The sequence below is a fragment of the Electrophorus electricus genome, chromosome 8 (assembly GCF_041902795.1).
Source record: "Electrophorus electricus isolate QZ-2024a chromosome 8, ASM4190279v1, whole genome shotgun sequence".
Classification (NCBI taxonomy): domain Eukaryota; kingdom Metazoa; phylum Chordata; class Actinopteri; order Gymnotiformes; family Gymnotidae; genus Electrophorus; species Electrophorus electricus.
In genome coordinates this window covers 33,400,001-33,417,500 of record NC_137504.1, presented here as the reverse complement: position 1 = coordinate 33,417,500, position 17,500 = coordinate 33,400,001, and the positions used below count along the sequence as shown (strand labels likewise).

General features: G+C 44.6%; 3 protein-coding genes across 3 annotated transcripts in view; 1 reads left to right on the top strand and 2 right to left on the bottom strand.

Annotated features, from left to right (window-relative positions):
* Positions 1-1,494: 1,494 nt before the first annotated feature.
* On the top strand, positions 1,495-6,446 carry igbp1 (immunoglobulin (CD79A) binding protein 1). The gene is made up of 6 exons (XM_027032897.3): positions 1,495-1,733; positions 3,077-3,373; positions 4,582-4,777; positions 5,036-5,112; positions 5,364-5,473; positions 5,605-6,446. Exons 1-6 carry the CDS (start codon positions 1,525-1,527, stop codon positions 5,736-5,738), a joined length of 1,023 nt encoding a protein of 340 aa, XP_026888698.2. The 5' UTR covers positions 1,495-1,524; the 3' UTR covers positions 5,739-6,446.
* Positions 6,447-8,552: 2,106 nt separating this feature from the next.
* On the bottom strand, positions 8,553-13,175 carry LOC118241586 (uncharacterized). The gene is made up of 6 exons (XM_035527505.2): positions 10,513-13,175; positions 10,004-10,080; positions 9,797-9,868; positions 9,602-9,682; positions 9,388-9,514; positions 8,553-8,920 (listed from the first exon to the last, which is right to left on the bottom strand). The coding sequence occupies exons 1-6, from the start codon at positions 10,546-10,548 to the stop codon at positions 8,831-8,833; spliced, it is 483 nt and encodes a 160-aa protein (XP_035383398.2). The 5' UTR covers positions 10,549-13,175; the 3' UTR covers positions 8,553-8,830.
* A 1,897-nt stretch (positions 13,176-15,072) lies between these two features.
* The window catches only part of taf1 (TAF1 RNA polymerase II, TATA box binding protein (TBP)-associated factor), a 31,487-nt gene continuing 29,059 nt past the window's right edge, over positions 15,073-17,500 (bottom strand). Inside the window, exons 37-40 of the mRNA XM_035527160.2 lie at positions 16,992-17,087; positions 15,984-16,179; positions 15,693-15,843; positions 15,073-15,618 (exon numbers count right to left, since the gene is read on the bottom strand). Of these exons, the coding sequence (XP_035383053.1) occupies positions 15,378-15,618; positions 15,693-15,843; positions 15,984-16,179; positions 16,992-17,087 (684 nt within the window). The 3' untranslated portion in view covers positions 15,073-15,377. The remainder of the gene's footprint in view (positions 15,619-15,692; positions 15,844-15,983; positions 16,180-16,991; positions 17,088-17,500) is intronic.

Genomic DNA, 17,500 nt, shown 5'->3' with positions numbered 1-17,500 from the left:
AGTGTGAGCGTGTGTTGATAGGTGTGTGTGAGGTTGTCTTGATAGGAGAGTATGGGGGTGTGCTGATAGGAGTGTGTGAAGGTGTGCAATCCTATATATATATATATATATATATATATATATATATATATATGTGTGTGTGTGTGTGTGTGTGTGTGTGTGTGTGTGTGTTTATGTTTTTATGTTTATGTCTTTATGTATGTGCCTTTGTATGTTTATATTTGTCTTTGTACAATTATAAGGCCTTTTTCAAATAAGTGATATGTTGTGGAATGAACATTATTTGGCTGATATTACACAAAGAAAATACTGAAAGCAGAATGGCTGCATGTGTCTGTGTGTGTGTGTTAGAGAGAGAAAGTCTTCCAAATGTATATGTAAATGTAGTGGCACAACAAAACAAACATGCAAACCAGTAGAGAGACCGTGACAGAGAGTGAGACAGAGACAGAGAAAGAGACAGACAGAGAGACAGACAGACAGAGAGAGAGACAGACAGAGAAAGAGACAGACAGAGAGAGAGATTGATGGGCCAAACTGTGGCCTTTACAGAGAGAGAGCTTCTGCAACCTGGGGGGTAGGACACACACACACATACTCACACACACACACACACTTGCACACAATACCTTGCATACATCTGTTAACTGTTCCATGCTAAATTTGAAGAGGCCAACAGCAGTCACTATAGACGTAAGTAAACCTCCCACCTTTTGTCTGTGGGACCAAATGTATTCATCCTCCTGGACCAAAAAAAGAAAGAACATAAATATAAGATTATAGATCATTTTCCAAAGCTGGTGGGGTTTTATAGCTCTTCATCTGAGGTCTGATGTAAAGCTCCTACACTGGAAACACCTATTATTCATGTGTGTGCGGTGACCATATTAAACTGTAGTAATTATTCTAGAGGAGTGGTTGTTAATGACCATATTAAACTCTGTGTGTGTGTGTGTGTGTGTGTGTGTGTGTGTGTGTGTGTGTGAGTGTGTGTGTGTGTGTGTGTGTGTGTGTGTGTGTGAGTGTGTGTGTGTGTGTGTGTGTGTGTGTGTGTGTGTGTGTGTGTGTGTGTGTGTGTGTGTGTGTGTGTGTGTGTGTGGTGCAGATGACGGGGTTACAGGTCAAGGTTAAAGTTATAAGTGGTCAGGGTGGGAGTCACAGGTAGAGCAGACACAAAAAGCCTAAATTTAAGTTGGAGCTAAAGAAAACTGCGCAGGCGCACATGAACACAGTCTCTGTACATCTCTGCTTCCACGTTCTGGCCTCGTGTTTCTCAGTACTTGTACTCTGTGGTCCTGCTAAGTCATCTGTCAGTGATCAGATGCTGAGCTGGCACCGGGGTGGGAGGACATGGTGCGTGTGAGACGAGCTCACGGCTGGTTTCAGGCGCTGAAGCGTTGGCGCACTAGACGGTGCTCGTCTGCCCTCTAGAGCCCCGAGTAAGAACTGCACTCACGAAGAGCCGCGGAACACGGAGCCGGAAAAGACGGAAGCCGACTCACACCAAAACCTGTGGGAGGCAACATGGCGTCCGTACACAGCGGCCAAACGCAGAACTCCGAGCGAGAGGCGCCAAAGCTGTCGGAGTTGTTGGAGCAAGGCTGGAAATTATACGAGGAGGTCGACAGCACGAACGAGCCCACTGCTTCTAACCCGATTCAGGTCAAAGTCAAGCGCGGTATAATGAAACTGGAGGAAGCGACGCGTATGGTTGCTCAGCTGGACCTGTTCAGGTAAGCCATGTAGCATAGCTTAGCTTAGCTTAGCGTGCTAACCGAGATAACGCACCTGACGGACTCAGCACGACGTTCAGTCGTGGACCTTCACCAAAACGATCATTCGCGTGTGTGAGAGCTGATCTGGGAATCACCCGAGAGAGGCTTTGGTCAGAATTAGCCTACGTTAGCTGCTGGCTAACGCTAGCTAGGCACGAGCCTCGGCGCTTTAGTCAGCGCCTGTTAGCCTGTTAGCTAACGCGTCAAGTTTCCTGCGTCACTCCACAATATTTACGGCTCTTTTAACTACACGATAAAACTAGTCAGCCTGTGAGCCGTCTGTCTTCAGATAATAACTACATGTCTGACTAGGAGGACTAGGAGGACCGAAAGAAATGCGCTTTACAGAGAAACTGCAGGATCAAGGCGAACCAGTACCGTTACAGGTCCTCTGCGTTTTGTGCTGAGCTGATGCACTGGCTAGCGTTAGCTGGCTTGTGTTTAAAGTGAGCAGATATTCTGACGTATGTGCATAGATATACACCAAAAAACGACATACATCAAAACCGACGATAATGGCCGTTAATCTGTGGACGGTTGGTAGCTAGATGGTCAACGTTAGGTACGCTCATAGCACACAGACGTGAAGAGCTCAAGCTTTGGGGGCTTTCGCTTTCATCTGGTATTTTCTTTTTTTCAAAACCAGATTTGCGTTCATGAAAACAATTCTAAAAGAAAACATGAAGCATAGCTAGCTAGTCTGTGACTGGTTCCAGCCAGAACGTTTGGCTGTGCAGGTGCTGTCTTTGGTGTAAATAGTGTGGCTGGTTTGGTTGTTTCTCCTCAGCCTAGTCTGACTCATGCAGACCAGTTTATAATGGTTCGCCCTGCTGTTAAGGACCAGTCCCGTCTGGTTTTTGCTTGGTTAATGGGCACTCTTGTGTTTCGTGATGACACGGGGTGTTGGATATCACAGAGAATCACTGTTTTACACTTATTGTAGTCTTAAATATTTGTTGTAGTTGGTACTGTATTTTTTCGTAGCTGTAATTGGATGCTACCAGGTGGTTGATTTTAGTAGAATATTAAAGTGCGTATCTGAGGTAGTTGTAACAAGCGGATGAGGGCTGTTGAGTGTGGTGTTAATACTGAATTAGTGTTTGTTTATGTCTGGTGTGTTGTGTGTTCCAGTAGTGATGGATTCAGGTTTCTTTGGCTGTTCTCTGTGTAATAACAGTGTGTTTGATTTTGTATATCATTTAGTTGAGGTAGAATCGATTCATCACTTGTGTTGGAAGGAACAGAGGATGTTCGGTTTGTGTATTGTTGACTGTGTGTGTGTGTGTGTGTGTTTTCTACAGTCGTAACGAGGAGCTGGAGGAGGTGGCCACAGCAGATCTGAAGTACCTGCTTCTCCCAGTGCTGTTGGCGGCGCTGACCCTGAGGCAAGTGAGCCCGGCCAAGCGCCCGGAGCACCTGAGCACAGCACGTGTCTACTTCATGGACTTCCTTCGCAGGTGCAAGGACTACAATATCAGCTCCTTCCACATGCCTGCAGACACACCCACAGGGGAGGAGTCAAACTCACAGGTGCCCACCCCACGCTCCCAACCTGACCTCATTGCTATGGCAACACAGAGACGAGCCAAAATTGAGAGGTAAGGTGGATAGTTGTTGACATTTGTAGTGATCTGTTTAGTTATTTACACTAAATGGATTTCTTGGAGGTAAATGTAAAGAACATGGTTAGTATGAGTAGCGTGTACAACACACCCTGTTTACCAATCGCTTTGGTAGTGGAATTAGAGCTAAGCTTAGCGTTTGCATGATAGTCTGGTGTGTGTGGCCCTGTCAGGAGTTGGGTGGGTGTGGCAATGTCACGTGTGGGGTGGGTTTCTTCTTCTAATGCATGACATCAAAATAGAGAACCTGTGGATAGAAATTCTTCAGAAGTTCTCTGTTCACTTTTGGTTGTCTTCAGTTAAACAATAAATGTACTTGTTTCTTAACAGTGCATGTAGCTGAGATGACGCTGTTCCTCCCAGTGCGCGTAGCTGAGGTGACTAGGGCTCCTCCCAGTGCGCGTAGCTGAGGTGACCAGGGCTCCTCCCAGTGCGCGTAGCTGAGGTGACCCGTGCTCCTCCCAGTGCGCGTAGCTGAGGTGACCCGGGCTCCTCCCAGTGCGCGTAGCTGAGGTGACCAGGGCTCCTCCCAGTGCGCGTAGCTGAGGTGACCCGTGCTCCTCCCAGTGCGCGTAGCTGAGGTGACCCGGGCTCCTCCCAGTGCGCGTAGCTGAGGTGACCCGGGCTCCTCCCAGTGCGCGTAGCTGAGGTGACCCGGGCTCCTCCCAGTGCGCGTAGCTGAGGTGACCAGGGCTCCTCCCATTGCGCGTAGCTGAGGTGACCCGGGCTCCTCCCAGTGCGCGTAGCTGAGGTGACCCGGGCTCCTCCCAGTGCGCGTAGCTGAGGTGACCCGGGCTCCTCCCAGTGCGCGTAGCTGAGGTGACCCGGGCTCCTCCCAGTGCGCGTAACTGAGGTGACCAGGGCTCCTCCCAGTGCGCGTAGCTGAGGTGACCCGGGCTCCTCCCAGTGCGCGTAGCTGAGGTGACCCGGGCTCCTCCCAGTGCGCGTAACTGAGGTGACCAGGGCTCCTCCCAGTGCGCGTAGCTGAGGTGACCAGGGCTCCTCAGTACATAGAGACGTTTGGGGTTCATTTATTTATTGATTTATTATTTTGGCTTGTATGCAAGGGGTTGGTTCTTACGTGTGTGTGTGTTCAGGCTGGTACCACAGAGGAGGGAATCTGTGCCTGATTCATGATGCTAGTGTGTGTGTGTGTGTGTGTGTGTGTGTGTGTGCTGTCTCAGGTTTCAGCAGCGTAAGGCGACGGAAGCGAGGCTGGCGGAGGTGCGAGTGCTGGTGCAGGGCGGCTCCGTGGACGACGAGGTCCTAAGGGAACTTCACCTGCTCCAGGTACGCCGCTGGATCCCACTCGCCATCGAGGAGGTCGACTCCATCGACCAGGAGCTCCAGATCCTCAAGAGGATGGATGTTCTCAAACAGGTTCTCCAGCTCCGTCAGTGCCGTGTAGTTAAGACACCATCAGGCTTACTGAAGTGTCTAGTTTACTCCCCTCCCTCTGTCACCTCCCTCTCCCCTCCCTCCCCTCTCTCACTTTATCAGCGTGTATCTCTTCTAAACTCTCAGCTAATATTAAAGATCACACTCATGTTGATTTACTGGTGTGAACTGTAATAACATCAGAGTGTTAGCCAAATTTTTAATGACACCCCTCTCTCTCTCGCTCTCGCTCTCTCTCAGAGTTCAGTCCAGCCATCACTACCAAGAAAGCCACCCATGAAGCCTTTTATTCTAACTAAAGATGCAGTGCAGGCCAAGTAAGTGTGTGGGTGCGGCTGTGGTTGTGCCCCGTTCGCATCACTGAGCCCTGATCTGCTGGTCAGTTCGGAAATACGCAGTGGTGTAAAAATACCAACAACATAAAGCAGCTTCAGGCACCATGAGACTGGTCAGTTGGTCAGTGATCTGGTCATGGAGGCTGTGAAAAGGTTCAGAGTGAGCTTCAATGGCTTAGCCTACCTCAGTCCATGGTATGTTAACATTTGGGGGGTGTGTGTGTGTGTTACAGAGTGTATGGGGCAGGGTACCCCAGTCTCCCTACTATGACTGTAGATGACTGGTACGAACAGCACAGGAGAAAAGGATGTTTACCTGACCAGGGGATATCCCAGAGACCAGGTCAATACACACCTGTGCCCTGTGTGTGTTTGTTTTTTTATATACCTTTGTGGCTACTTTGTGCCTTTTGGAAGTCCACACACTTATTTTCGTTGCTGTGCCTCTCTGCTAAAACGTCTTTCTCCTCATAGTGGATGCCGAAGGAGAAGACGGGGAGAAGGAGAGCAGGGAGGACGATGAAGAGGCCCTGCAAAAGGCGAGAGACTGGGATGACTGGAAGGACACACACCGGAGAGGTTATGGGAACCGCAAGAACATGGGTTGAGCTCTCACACACACTCACACACACACACACACACACACACACACACAAACACACACACACAAACACAAAGCCCCTCTTTCCCCAGAAATAAACTTTTTAAAATGCTGCCAGTGTGTGTGTAAAGACGTGACCTCAGAGATTGATGCTATAATGCTTTGGATGTTTTGTATTTATATATATATATATATGTTTTTTTTTTCCTCTCACATTTGTTTGATGTGGTCACCTTGTAGGCCCACATTCATCCAAAGCCCAGGGGGAGTGGTTACATATTAACCAATAGGAAAGACAGACATTTGTGAATAAATGTGTTGAATTGTCCTCTACCACATGAAAAGCATTGAGACTGCATATGTGTGTACATGCGTGTTTGGGGGACAGTCCTCGTAAAACAGCAAATTACTGTCCTAATCATCACAGCGTTGGGAGACTCTGCATCAGCTCATACATATTTAAGGACCTGGTTAATAATTATTTGTGAACGTTATTGTATTCATTAATTCCTAAAGGAAACAACCCCTACAGTGTGCATGTTTCATGATAGCTGTGTGCACGTGTGCCTGTGATGTTTCATAGCTGTGTGCGCGTGCATTTCTGAACGCACCTTTTTTGGTGTGTTCTCTGGTAGGCTACAGGTGGGCGTGCTGCATCTTTATTTTAGAATAAATTTAAAAACTGCATTTCAAAAATAAAATGAATAAAATGTTATGAATGTTTGGTTTTTTTTCGTTCAGTAAATTCACAAAAGTGTTTCTGATTTGGGTCAACCTGGCGTTCATGAACGACAGAAAATGAATAACTAACCTTCCAGTTTTTGAATCCCATATTTAACTAATCACGTGTGCTATGCATGTTGAATTTAAGGGCAGTTAAACAGGTTTAATTCCAGCTGTACTACCATGTCTGGGCAGCTAGGGATAGTGTCATAGGTTGATCATTGCCAAATACTGAAGTGAAATCCTAAAGAGTGTAGAAATTAATGTGATCACTGCTTATTTAAAAAGACTTCAGAATTTAACTCTTGGAGACTTCTGTAGAAATTGTGGGATTATGTAAAAAGTTTTAGGCTTGAAAAAGGGAACTGGAAAATGTGAATCAAAAGGGCTGGAGAGCGTTGGGATGTCTGAGGATAGAGTGGTGCAGATGACTCGGCTCCTAAAACACAATTAGGAGTTACTGGGAGTTAACTGTTGCATATTTATTTGTACACTTGTACAGTTCTCCAAAAAATAACTACCCGTATGTTATCTTCCTAACGTAGAGATCCCACACCAGTTGTTTAGATTAATTTAATTCAGATTTTTAACTGGGAGCTTGCTTTTCACCAAAAATGCTATTGAAGTTCACTGTATTCATAATACTTGTCCAGGTTCCACTATTGTTCTCCAAACCATACATTATTCAATGTATGCAAATTGATATTCAATACTTAGACCAACCAGTTCTTGGTACCATTATGTTCAACCTGAACTGCTTGTTTTTTTTTTTAAAGGTGATCCTATTCTATATCACGTGATGCCCATATTGTTTCTTCCTGTGCTAGCCCGGGCTGTCCCGCCCTTGAACCAAGGCTCCCTCCTCGACTGAGGCCCCTAGAGGCCTGTCAAAGAGGCCTTCTGAGGATTTACACTGCAGCCTACAAAGGCCTTTCCTGTATGAAACCAGTTTATTCTGGACCATCCATACTTTTCTGCTTACAATATCATTTTATTACCTCAGTAGTGTCCATCACTCAGAGGAGCATGGGCCCCCTTTGAGTCTTGGTTCCTCTCAAGGTTTCATCCTCGTGCTCTAGGGAGATTTTCCCTCACCACTGTCAAAGCCAAACATATCAAAGACCAACAGTACTGCACTCCACAACACAGGTTTATATACACAAACAGACAAAACACTAATCCCATGCAGGTGTGGTTACAAATAAACAAAGATGCTCCCACTGCACGTGGCGGGCTAAACCACGTGACTCGCGGGAGGTGAGCGTTCATACACATGTAGCAAAAGTAAGGCTTTTTAACCTTATATGGTGGGAGGACAAAAGGATAGTGTGATTTTCATTGTAAAAATGAAATGTTTTTGTTTTATTGAAGCACATAAAGACAACAGAATGGATGAAATTTTTTTTGGAATATTTTTAAGGCATGTGTGGGTGGAAAAAAAACCTTTGGTGCAAAAGCACAATAGGAAATTGATGGACAAACTGGAATATTTTTGCTTTATTAAGGCATTTACAAACAATTCAAAGGACAGAACAGAAATATGTTGTCAAATATTCTTTTCAATACATATGTTGTTGAAATGTTAGGTAAAGGTAGGAGTATAATGCAAAATAGTAATGTGGATTTTCCTTATAAAATCTCAATGTTTTTGTTTTAGTAAAGCATGTACAAACATTTTTAAATGACATTTTCTCTGCTTATGTTGGTGAAATTTCATAAGTGAAGGTGAGCGTGTAGTGTTATTGTATTGTTACCGAGATTTGGCACAAAATGGCCAAATCATTTTCTTCATAAAATCTGAATATTTTTGCTTTAGTAAAAGATGTACAAACATTTTAAAATGAAAGAAAGAAAAAAGGGCTATAGACTTATGCAGTTTGACAGTTTGAGTTGAAACTGCAGTGTGATTTTGATATGTTTTGCATTATTAAAAGATGCACAAACATAACAGGAAAACTCATGGACAGGTAAGCCATAGTCTGTATTGTTTTTCTCTTAAAATAGGAAAGTTTGCATTAGTAATGCATACTCTGCCATTTTTATAATATGCTTATCAGTACACATGTTGATGGAAAATCTGATATGAAAATAAGGCTAAATTGCAAATTCTAAAAGTTGAATGTTCTTGCTTTACTAATGTATGTACATTTTCAAATGACAGAAAATAGGAAAAAAAACAGGTTTTAGCAATATTCCATTCAATCTTTATGGGGTGAAATATCTATGAAAGTATCGATTTATGTACTGTATTACTGTATTACTCATGTACTGTCAAGACACAGTACATGGTATTTTTCATTGTAAAATTGCAATGCGTTTGCTTTATTAAAGGAAACATAGCGATATGATACTCGTTCCTTCTGTTTCCATCCAGACTTATATGCCACCGAGCTGCGCTCGTGGGAAGGCACTGGAGCTGTTAGTGTAGTCAGGGGCATTGTGAAATGCAGAAAACTGGCTTGTTCTCTGCACAACCAAGAGACAAGTCACATAATTGTGTTACAAACTGACAGCAACTGTAGTACAAGCCATGTAATTGTGTTGCGAACTATGAAATCTTACAGCAACTCCAGTATCATGAATTTTCATTAGCTGAGGATGTGTCCTCTATAGTTAAGTCTACTAACAATCTACAGTTTATGAGCTGATGTTTGTTTATGTTAAACATAGTAAAAGTTATTTAAAAACTAGCTTTGTTGTTGATTATGTAGAATGCCATCTTTAAGAGTTCTCGGGTCTTGGAAAGGCTCACTGAATTCATTGTAAACAAACTCTCTGTAGAGTTTTGATAGTATAACAGTGGATTATAGATTAAAAGTCTTAATCCGTGCTTTGCTGGCTATATGCAAACGTCTGTTGCCTTATGTTTATTCCAAGCTAATTCATAGTGGCCCTAAAAAAAAGTGTGCGAGTGTCACAAGTGGAGCTCTTACGTTGCCGTGGTGTGCATGAGGAAAGGAAGCCTGGCGGCAGTAGCGATCAGAAGGCTGGGGGTCCTCGTAGGGGTTCCTAGCTTTAGCGTACGGGTTACTGAGCACCTGGCCTGAGTCTGCAGTATAGCTACAACACACACCAATCACATGTCTGGAAATACTGCATGGTTGAACTGGGTACAACACTGGGTATAACACACACACACACACACACCTGTAAGGACGTTGGGGTCCTCCTAGCACTGGCATGTTCAAAGGGCCTTCAGTGCCCACTGGTCGCACAGCATCAGTCATGCTGTAGGCAGATAAAACCACAAACAGATGCGAGGAAACACTTGCTCAAATAGATTCTCACATCACAGGAGAAAAACAAAACAACACGAGGTTGTATGTGCGTGTACGTACTCACCTGTATGTGTAGGGTTGGCGAGGCTGTCCTGATGGTGGTCTATCAGACACTGGGTCCATGTTACCAGATGTACTGTAGCCAAGACAGGAGAGCGGCCATATTAAATCCACAAACTTAACCACTGAACACTGGTGGGGTCATTGGGGAGGAGGCCATGCTCAGGCTGGATATCCAGAGTGGAGAGGAGGACTAACTTCATCTGCTCACCTATACGGTCGAGAGGCTATGGCTGCCATGGGAATCCCACCCTGAACTGACCTCAAAGCAGGTCCTTTTGGATGAGCCTGGAAGGACAGACACGATCATTTACATAGATTATACAAAAGGGGAGGGGCCTGGAAAACAGGACTTTAGAAAGAGAAAGATAGAATGCATTAGAAAGATCTGATTACATAACAGCCAGCAGATCACCCAAACCTTCATCAGCTGTGTAAGCAAAGTGCCTTATAAGATCTGCAAGCCTAATAAAGATTAAAGAAATTCATGACAACTGCAGATGGAAACGTCTGACAATAAACTGTGTGTTAATGATTGACAATGTCCTTACTGGATAAAGATCACCAGAACTGTGATTAAACAGTGTTCCAGGTAGTACAGTTGGATGTTCAAAGTATATTTACAGTATTTGGAATTAAATATATGGACTACAGAGGACACAGATGTGGAGGGAAACCTAAAATACAAACATAATTAAACAGAATTTTAAAAACACTCACAGTAACATCAGATGCAAAAACTATACCAGGGAACATGTTCTCCTCTGTTGAGGCCCTGGGTTGTGATTGTTTCTTCCTACACACACACACACACACACACACACACACACACACACACACACACACACACACACACACACACACACACACACACACACACACACAATCTTTTGTCTGATTCTCCTATATATTAATATTTTCACTCAACCCAGTCCTTAGGGCACAACAGCAGTCCTTTATAGCCCTGAAATGGGCTTACACCAGCGCCCCAGCGCTTAAATATCCTGACCCAGATAGTCCATTCATAGTAGAGGTAGATGCCTCAGAAGTTGGAATTGCAGCTATTCTATCACAAAGGTTAGGATCTCCTCCAAATTTCAATCCCATAGACTTCTTTTTCAGGAAATTGACTCTTGCCAAGCACAAATATGACATGGGCAATAGGGAGCTGCTGGTCGTCAAACTGATGGATATCATAACTGATAGAGGACCTCAATTTACTTCTGAAATTTGCCAGTCATTCTTTGAAAGATTAGGAGCAAACGTCAGCGTGACTTCCGCATACCATCCTCAGAGCAACTGTCAGATTGAAAGGGTTAACCAAGAACTCTGGAGGTTTCTCGGAGTATACTGTAGGGATCAACAGGAAGAGTGGTGGCTGAGATGGCACAGAATTCATGAGCCAACTCTGTCATCCAGTGTGTGCTAGGCTTTCAGCCTCCCTTCATACCCTGGAATCCCACACCTACATCCACTCCAGCTGTAGATGCCTGGATGAAGAGGAGTGAGCACATATGGGAGAACTCCCATCAAAGGTTGGAACATGCCATGCGACAATGTAAGCAACACGCTGATTTTTGCTCAGGTGTACCAGGTGTTCAGTGGTCTAACCCAGCTGTCGGTACACCTGTACCAGGTGTTCAGGGGTCTTAAGGGCTTGGTTCACACATGTTGGGAACCTGAAGTGCAAAATGTGGATTGTCTGGTAGGCCCTAAGAACTGGGTTAAGAAGCACCAGATGAGGAAATCACACAGACGGTTCTGCAGAGCTGTCTGTGTGCGTGTGTGCGTGCGCGTGCATTCCTCTGACCTGGAACTCTTGCTGGGTTTGCGGCAACTATGAATGAGATGAACTGTGACCCCCACCACCAGGGCGAGTGTAACTCCAGGAAGAGAAGCCACCAGGGCAAAGGTCAGCAGATTCCATTTCTGCGTGCAACTTGTGTCGACGTAAAACTCATCTATGTAGTTATTACACCTACAGACATGAGTGCAAAAGTCACCTGTAATGGTTTAATTGTAAAGCAAAGTGACAGGCATGATTATGGCACAGAAACATCATCACCATCACCATAAACTTCATGCATCAGGATGACTCATTACTTATGGGATTCTACCAGTGCTGCTGTGTTCAGCTTTACCAGCTAGCGGACCAGCAGACACAGACACACCCTCACTTCGTTGAAGTTTGGGTAGGTTCCTGGGAACTAGCAAACCTTTTAAGAACTGACCCGTGTTTTCTCTGGTTTGAGAGCCCAATGATGATGTGAATGTGAATTCCATCATCTGGAAACTGAAGTCGGAAGACTTCATATAAACTACGTGGTGGAACACCCTCTTCTTTTGCTGTTTTTTAGGGCACATCTAACCGTCCAGAATAAACTTTTTAAGCAAGTAATGCATTTACAAGTAATGCATAGTTCTGTAGACTACTGATAATTCTTTACTCCTGTATTTGATTCTGTTCTGGTGCTTTTAGTTGTAAGGTGTGTAAGAACTGTACCAGGTGACGTTAAGACCCCAGGTGACCACAACTGTACCAGGTGACGCTAGGACCCCAGGTGACCAGAACTGTACCAGGTGACGCTAGGACCCCAGGTGACCAGAACTGTACCAGGTGTTCAGTGGTCTAACCTAGTTGTCAGTACCCCTGTACCAGTTGTTCAGTGGTCACTGGTCAGTTTCTGGACGCTGTCTTAACACAGCATTAACACAGACAGTGGTGACATGGCTGTGTGAACTAAACTGGGACAGGTTGACCCAGCCAGCAGTAGAGTGGTCCGCCTCTCATACAGATCCAGCCGAACTAATGCCATGGACAGACCCAGTAACCAGCCAAAAAATGGCCGTGACAAAACGCACATGGTTGGTTTCCGTAGTAAAGGGGCTGAATATTGATAACCAGTAGTAAATGATTGATTATTGATTACCTAATTACATAAGAGAGTGATTATTGGCAAACTACAGTATTAATTCCTGGCAGAAAGTGACTGATTATTGATTACCTGCAGTAAGTGATTGATTATTGACTACCCACAGCAAATGAATGATTAATGACCGACAGCAAGTGACTGATAATTTATTTATTGATTAAATGATTATTGATTACCCCCAGTAAGTGACTGGTTAATGAATACCTGCAGTATGCTATACTGGACTTGCAGAAGCACCTGCTAGTTTTTGAATTACAGTTCCATTCCTGTTTGCATAGGTCATAGTCTGGTACACCTCCACACAGTGTATCTGCAGAACGAACACACACAGGTAATCACAACTATTTAGAATAGACAGGTTAGTTAACATCACACCAGAACCCCTGGGCTAATCTTTACCATACCCCCCCACCCCCCAATCTCTCTCTCTCTCTCTCTCTCTCTCTCTCTCTCTCTCTCTCTCTCTCTCTCTCTCTCTCTCTCTCTCTCTCTCTCTCTCTCTCTCTTCTCTCTCTCTCTCTCTCTCTCTCTCTCTCTCTCTCTCTCTATATATATATATATATATATATATATATATATATATATAATATATATATATATATATACATATATACACACACACACACACACACTAATGTTGATCTGAGCTCATCAGCAGCCATTCAGAGTAAAAATGTGTTGAACTACAAACACACAAAAGTTGTTCCGCTTACTGACTCTGCTTCAGTCAAAATCAGTTTGGGTTTACACTTCTGTACGACCAAATAAAAGCACACACTTACCATTGTCTGAGTCTGACTGTCCATATACAATACTGATAAACACAGCACTAACACACACACACAGAAAGACCTTCATATCCAACTAATGTACACACAGTCAGCCTCTGGGCTCAGACACACTCAGAATAGCCTCCAAGCAAAATGGACACTTATGGGTCAGTCATTTATACTCTCTCTCTCTCTCTCTCTCTCTCTCTCTCTCTTCCTCTCTCTCTCTCTCTCTCTCTCTCTTCCTCTCTCTCTCTCTCTCTCTCTCTCTCACACACACAAAAGTAATAAGGATGTAGACAAGAAAAGCATGCATGCGTGCACACACACCAATCTTGAATGGTAGATATCAAAACCTTATTGATTAATAAGCAAATAAAATTGTCTCCCAAAAGACATTTCAAGTGCAAGAAATCCTACAATCTCTTTCAAAAACTAAATATTTACACTTGTCATTATTTTGCAAATGGTGAAACATCTTTGAGTGTTTGCTCTTCCTCACCATATCACTAGCATCTGTTATCAAGTTTATTACACACCATCATGAGGTCAGAGTCCCCTGCCATAAACACACTCGGTGATTCCTTTATATGAAGCGTCAAGACATGGGCAGTAATACATATGTGTCTCACACACATGCAGCTACACACAAGAATGAGCTTGAGAATAAAGATACACACATTATAAAGACATTTAGCTGATGCGTTTATCCAAGGCGACTTACAACTATGACTGAGTACAACTTGAGTAATTGAGGATTAAGGGTCTTGCTCAGGGGCCCCACAGTGGCAACTTGGCAGTGGTGGGACTTGAACTGGCAACCTTCTGATTACAAGTCAAGTACCTTAAGCACTGAGACACCACTGGCCCCACCCCTCACATATGCTTGAAAGAACATGTGTTACACATGTGATCACACTGATCTAACTTTCAATGTAGTGCGAGTGGGTTTCTATAGTTCTACAACAGGTCCCACTGCCCTTATCCACACTCCTCTCCCCTCATAACAGCACTTTTCCTACTCTGGGAATTCTGGCATTACTTCCATTCAGATTCCAATTATTTTTTAATTGTACTTGCTTACATCTTTTAGACTGAATTAATCCACTTCAGGCAGCTGAATCTCAGTTTAACTCCAGACCTTGATAAAGCAATGAGTCCCACCACCTTCTCAGTGCTTTAGGACACTTTAGGAGACACTCCTGCACTGTGGTGGATGTATAATAGTGAGTCCCCTCACCTTGACAGTGATGGGATATTCCAGCAGGATACTGAACTGTGTTATCAGGCTCAAGTTGTTCAGAATTGGTTCGAGGAGCATTCTGGAGAGTTCTGACAAATGGTGTGTCCTGCACGTGTTTACCAACATGAGGCCAATCGAGTGTGTTTGGGATGTGGGGGAGAAGTCCAGTCACACCCATCTTTTGTGCACTTGTGGAGTCGATGCAACATCGAGCTGCTGCACTTTCCCGGACCAGAGGAGGTCCTACACCACACTAGTTCTGTCCCACAACCGTTTTCGCTTCATCAAACCACACTTGAAACTTCAGGGGTAAAACAGTGCCGAAATGTCCCACTTTAACACTTTAAGTTTTATTTCTGATTACACTCCACCACGATCTGAGTCTGCAGAGTTATTGAGCTCATGTAAAAAAAACACAATAATAAAACACTAACACTTTAATCCACGTTAAACATGCATGTATACAGAAAAGCTAAAGTTTGTAAGTCAAATCCACTACAGCGACACATGATGTATGTCAATATGTTCAAAATTTACATGTCAATTTACATGTACATATCAAATGCATACAAACATGAGATGGAACCAGAACAGAAAGATTCCTTAGCGCCTGTGTGTGTGTGTGTGTGAGCGCGTGGACTAATTATCTGAGTCCATATCGCTGTCTCCTCCGATGGATCGGAACTCTTCGCTATCCTCCTCATCCTCACTGAGCTGGACCCGAGTGAGAACACTAGGGCCCCGCCTCCGCTCTTCACTCTCATCTTCCTCATCATCCTCCTCTTCCTCACTCACTCCATATCCAAGCTCCGCCTCCCCCCTGCCAGGACTGGAGCTCCGCCCCTGAGGCTGGCTGTCCCCTTCATCATAGCTGCCATAACTGAGACAAAGAGGGCATACTTTAGCGTGTGTGTGTGTGTGTGTGTGTGTGTGTAGGTGTGTGTGTGTTCTCACCTGACATTGCTGTCTTCCAAGTGTGTGTCCTCATCAGGTCCCTCCCCCTCATATGACATCATACTTTCTTCCTGGTCCATGCCCATGCGGGCAGTCTCTTGATGCCCCGCCTCCCGCTCACTGTCACTCCCACTTTCTGATAGGTGGATTGCTGTGATGGACACAAGCAGCCAATATCAGAGGCCCAGAAATAATAAGGTGCAGGTCAGATAAACGCAAAAACTACTTAATGTTGATACGCTCGCACACACTCTCTCACACACACACACACACACACACACACACTCCTACAGGAGAAAGGGTTATCTCCCTCCTCTTCACTGCCATCGTCCTCCCCGTCTGACATCAGTAGGTCCTGATAGAGGACGCTGGCTTGTGCCGGACGGCTTGATCCTTCATCGTACTCTTCATCCTCGTCCTCGAGCTGCCGCCGTGGGGGCAGGAGCATCTCGTCGTCATCATCATCATCAAGGTCTCCTTCCTCAGCCTCACAAACACAGCACAGTCTTTACTAACACACAACACAGTCTTTACTGAACACACACTCCCCTCTCATTCAGACACAGCACAGTCTTTACTGAACACACACACACATGCACCACTCTCAATCAGACACAACAGTCTTTACTGAACACACACACACATGCACCACTCTCATTCAGACACAACAGTCTTTACTGAACACACACTCCCCTCTCATTCAGACACAGCACAGTCTTTACTGAACACACACACACATGCACCACTCTCAATCAGACACAACAGTCTTTACTGAACACACACTCCCCTCTCATTCAGACACAGCACAGTCTTTACTGAACACACACTCCCCTCTCATTCAGACACAGCACAGTCTTTACTGAACACACACACACATGTACCACTCTCATTCAGACACAACAGTCTTTACTGAACACACACACATGCACCACTCTCATTCAGACACAACAGTCTTTACTGAACACACACTCCCCTCTCATTCAGACACAGCACAGTATTTACTGAACACACATGACTCTCAGACAACACAGTCTTTACTGAACACACACACACACCCCTCTCATTCAGACACAACACAGTCTTTACTGAACACACACACACCACTCAGACACAGCACAGTCTTTACTGAACACACCCACACACACACACACACCCACACACACCCCTCTCATTCAGACACAACACAGTCTTTACTGCGCACACACACACACAACCCTCTCATTCAGACACTAAATACACAATCATTTAAGTGTGTCTGAATTTGTGGTAGTACATTAGTGAGCGTGTGTGTGTGTTTACCGGAGCAGGTGTTTTGGGTTTGCCATCGTCATCTTCTTCAAATCCTTCAATATCTACATCAGACTCCTCCTCTCCCAATCGGCCCCTCCCACGACCCTGACAGGAGACACATGCATACATGAATATTAACACACTCATTAATATTAAACAAAAGAAGAAGGGAGAACAGAAGATAATTCATACATAACAGACATGCAGTGGAAAGATGGAGAGGGAGAGAGAGATGAAGAGGGATGGAGAGAGAGAGAGAGAGAGAGAGAGATGAAGAGGGATGGAGAGGGAGACTTTAATTGAGAGTAAAGGTACTGATGTTCGTGTTGGTACTGAAGGTCAAAGGTACTGACGTTCGTGTTGGTACTGAAGGTCAAAGGTACTGACGTTCGATTTGGTACTGAAGGTCAAAGGTACTGACGTTCGATTTGGTACTGAAGGTCAAAGGTACTGACGTTCGTGTTGGTACTGAAGGTCAAGGGTACTGACGTTCGTGTTGGTACTGAAGGTCAAAGGTA

Coding starts and splice junctions, on each gene's coding strand:
- igbp1 (XM_027032897.3), top strand. CDS start 1,525: ATGGCGTCCGTACACAGCGGCCAAACGCAGAACTCCGAGCGAGAGGCG. Junction 1,734..3,076: donor GCTCAGCTGGACCTGTTCAG/GTAAGCCATGTA, acceptor TGTTTTCTACAG/TCGTAACGAGGAGCTGGAGG. Junction 4,778..5,035: donor GGATGGATGTTCTCAAACAG/GTTCTCCAGCTC, acceptor GCTCTCTCTCAG/AGTTCAGTCCAGCCATCACT.
- LOC118241586 (XM_035527505.2), bottom strand. CDS start 10,548: ATGTTCCCTGGTATAGTTTTTGCATCTGATGTTACT. Junction 10,081..10,512: donor TTTTTGCATCTGATGTTACT/GTGAGTGTTTTT, acceptor CTGTCCTTCCAG/GCTCATCCAAAAGGACCTGC. Junction 9,683..9,796: donor CGCCAACCCTACACATACAG/GTGAGTACGTAC, acceptor ATCTGCCTACAG/CATGACTGATGCTGTGCGAC.